Source organism: Myotis lucifugus, unplaced genomic scaffold, assembly GCF_000147115.1.
Source record: "Myotis lucifugus unplaced genomic scaffold, Myoluc2.0 scaffold_525, whole genome shotgun sequence".
Taxonomy (NCBI): Eukaryota; Metazoa; Chordata; class Mammalia; order Chiroptera; family Vespertilionidae; genus Myotis; species Myotis lucifugus.
Window position 1 is genome coordinate 360,934 of NW_005871573.1, and position 3,571 is coordinate 364,504.

General features: G+C 62.7%; 1 protein-coding gene across 1 annotated transcript in view; it reads left to right on the forward strand.

The window, feature by feature from the left end:
* The window catches only part of LYSMD4 (LysM domain containing 4), a 17,060-nt gene extending 13,566 nt beyond the window's left edge, over positions 1–3,494 (forward strand). The window contains exons 3-5 of the mRNA XM_023745223.1: positions 4–219; positions 705–730; positions 2,322–3,494. Coding sequence (XP_023600991.1) covers positions 4–219; positions 705–730; positions 2,322–2,912 — 833 coding nt within the window. The 3' untranslated portion in view covers positions 2,913–3,494. The remainder of the gene's footprint in view (positions 1–3; positions 220–704; positions 731–2,321) is intronic.
* The last annotated feature ends 77 nt before the right edge of the window (positions 3,495–3,571 follow it).

Consider the following 3,571-nt stretch of genomic DNA (forward strand, 5'->3'; position numbering starts at 1 on the left):
GCGGGCCCCCGACCAGCCAGGTGTACGTGTTCGGCCGAGGCGGCGCGGACGCGGGGGCTCCTCGGAGGACGAGTCCCCCAGGTGGCTCTGCGGCCGCGGCGCCCGGAGAAGGCTGCCCAGCGCCCTGCGCCGCCCGGAGCGGGGAGCATCGTGCTGCTGCAGCGGGAGCTGGCCCGGGACGACAGCCTCAACCGGCTCGCCCTGCAGTACGGCTGCCAAGTAAGACCCCGGGGGGAGGCCTGGCCGCCCCTTCCCGCCGGGCCGGGGGCTGGGGAGGCCTCGCGGCTGCCCGCGCTCACAGGTGGAAGCACTTTCCCTCCCATGGGCTCAGCGCGTCAGGGTAGGAGTCCCAGCTGGTGGGCTGAGCCCTTTTTGCAAAATCCCTCTCCTCTTCCCTGCCCCTCCCCCCCCAACAGATTCTGAAACCTTTCTTTCCTTTGGAGCTCATTGTATTTAAGACCTAATGGGCCAGAGGCGCCAGGCAGAATTTATGCAAGATTTCTTTGGTGTGCTTGCTTTATTTTTACTTATTTATGTACTTGTTTATCTGTGGCTGCGTCTCTTTTTCCGAGCCTTTCTTGCTGGTGGTCACTTATTCCGTTGGTCACGTTGCCCCGTCTCTCTCTCTCTGGAGCTGCATGAGCGAGCCTCTCCGTGCGCTGTGCCCTGTGTAACCCTGTTTCTCTCTCTAATTGTGTCTTTAGCGCTCAGAGTGATTGACAGTGGCCAAGTAAGTAGGAACGTGTTTCCGGAACGGCTGCGTTTGCTCCTGGGTGGGAACTGGTTGTTGTGCGTGGCTGGCGCTCTGCGACCGATGGCTTTCTGGGGCTTTCTCTAAGGCCGCCCGGCAACCTTCTCTCTAAATCTTCCCTCCTTCACGTGACTCCTTTCTCTAACGAGGCCCCAATGGCGAGCACCTGTGTGGGGTGCGGCGCTGTTTCCCGGGGAAACACACAGCCTGGTCCCGGGTACACGTGGTGGGCGCTGCCTTGTGCTGAAATGTGTACATTTGGCTCCTAAAACGCTCTGTGGGCAGCTGTACGGGTCCATGTGTATGAGCGAACCCTGCCCTACACACCTGAGCAGACACCGCCAGTTCCTTGGAGGTGATGCTCAGTGGACCCAGGAAGCCGGATAATGCCTCCGGCACATGCCCGGTCTCCCCATCGGGAGTAAGAAGTTCGCTGGTAGTTTGTTAGGGACACAGACACAGGGTCTCAGACACCTTCTGCCTGAATTCAGGACGTGGATGAAACAAGCCCCTCAGCCCAGTGTAACCAGGTGATTAAAACCAGCTGAGACGCAGGTAGCGGCGACCTCGGCGTGAGTGCGCCCTGTCCGCAGCCCTGTGGACTGTGACCTGTGTTCACACGCGGCCTTGCTCCGTTCAGACCATGGAGCCCGTCCCCGATGCTCACACAGGAGCTGGAGGAAGGGCCTGCCCTGGCCTCACACCCCTCCCTTCTGGGAGGTGCTGGCCCTGAACGCTGCTGGTTTCTAAAACGCACCGAGTCGCTCCTTCCTCCTCGAGCCCTAGTGCTGGCCGGGGAGGGTCGGCCCCTGGCTCCCCACCCTGGTTTGTGAGTCTCCGCCCGCTTCTGAGCAGCCTAAGAAGTGTGTGTGCGAGGGCACAGCTCTGAGCACGTGGTTAGGGAGAGCTGGGTCCATCGCAGCTGCCCACTGGGTTCTGCTGGGGGCGGGGGCAGCCAGACGGGGGCACTGTTGCCTCAGAAGTTACAAGAAGAACAGGCCAAGGCGGTCCTTTCGCCACCATGGCTGTGGCTCACCTCACAGCACCTTGTGGCAGCCACACTGCAAACAACAAAGCCTTTTCCAAAACTGATCTCAGGTTGTTGACACTCGGAAATCTATAGGAACTGTTGAGGATTGGCTGTATGTTAAAGCCAGAGACCAGCGTTCTTTAGCCTGAAGTAAGTTTGTGCGTAGCTGCAGTTTTCCACTGGTTCATTGTATTATTTTTCTTTAAAATATATTCTTATTGATTTCAGAGAGGAAGAGGGAGGGAGAGAGAAATAGAAACATCAGTGATGAGAGAGAATCATGGATCGGCTGCCTCCTGCACGTCCCACACTGGGGTTCGAGCCCGCAACCCAGGCATGTGCCCTGACCGGGCATTGAACTGAGACCTCCTGGTTCCTAGGTCGATGCTCAGCCCCTGAGCCACGCCGACGGGGCGTGTCCATCCTATTCGTAAGCTGGGCGGGCGTGGACCACCCCCCGGAAAGGCTAAGGGCTGCTTTTGGAGGTCAGTTCCCAGGGGCTGTCTGTCTGTCGTGATGCTTGTGTCATGGCTTCCCCAGGTTGCAGACATCAAGCAAGCCAACAACTTCATCAGAGAGCAAGACTTGTTCGCTTTGAAATCTGTTAAGATTCCCGTGAGAAACCACGGGATCCTCACCGAGACCCACCGAGAGCTCAGACCCCTCCCGGGCCCGTCCTCAGAGACCAGAGTGACGGTGGAGGAGCCGCCGGCCCCGGACAGCGCCGCCCCGCCCAGCCCGCTGACGGCGTTCTTCCAGGGCATCGACCGCAACATCGAGCGCGCGGCGCAGTCGGAAATCCTCACCAGCGAGAGTCCCCACGCGGGGCCCGGCCAGCCGCGCCTGCCCGCTGCTCCCAAGGCGCCGCCGCTCGGCGCCGACTGCGGGATCCGGTGGTGGAACGCCGTCTGCCTCATGCTCCTCGTCGGCGTCGTCCTGCCCGTGTTCTATCTGGTCTATTTCAAGATCCGCGCCGCGGGCGACGTTCCTGGTGGCTGGGACACGACCGCTGTCCCCAGGGGCTCGGTGGCGGCGAGTGCGGCTCCAGGGCAGACCCCCAGGCTGGCGGCTCCGGTGCCCAGCACCCGCTCTCCGGGCAGCCGGCTCCGGCAGACCTGGGCGGGGAGCTAGCTGCGGTGTCTCAGGAAGCGGCCCGCGCGGCCGGCTGTGCATCGGGCTCCCGATCCCCACCGGCCGGCAGGGCCACACCCAGCGGGCGGCCCACGGACTCGCTTTGGAAGCCTCCCACGTTCTCGGCTAACACCCACCTCCTAGCCAAGGCCGCGAGCCGCCCCCCGGGCCTCCTGCACCCAGGAAGCGGGGGCAGGGACATTGCAGGGACGTGCCCTTGGTTTTGAAGGCATCGGGTGGCTGGCCCTGCGTGTCTCGCAGCAGCCCCTGCGCACCCCGGGCGCCAGGTGCAGGGACAGGCGGCCTGCGCTGCTCCCTGACTCCATCCTCAGGGTCCCAGAGCCGCAGGAGGGACAGCGCCCAGTGTTTCCTCTGGGTGACCAGCACCCCCATACATGGACAGGAGGGCCCGTGTGCTGAAAGACCCACTTACTCGAGGGCGCAGGGGTGCCCCTCCTGCGAAAGCCATAGAGAGGGCGATGCTGGCTGCCTGCGGTGCCCTCTCCATCTGTTCATTCTACAGTGGTGCCCAGTGCGTGGCTCAAGGGGGCATGGGGCGCCCTCTGAGGCCCTGCGGGGGGCGGGGGGGGGGGGACAGCCTGCTTTGCGGAGCCCATGTTGGGTCCCATTTGAGGGGTGATGGGGCGGGTGGCTCAGTC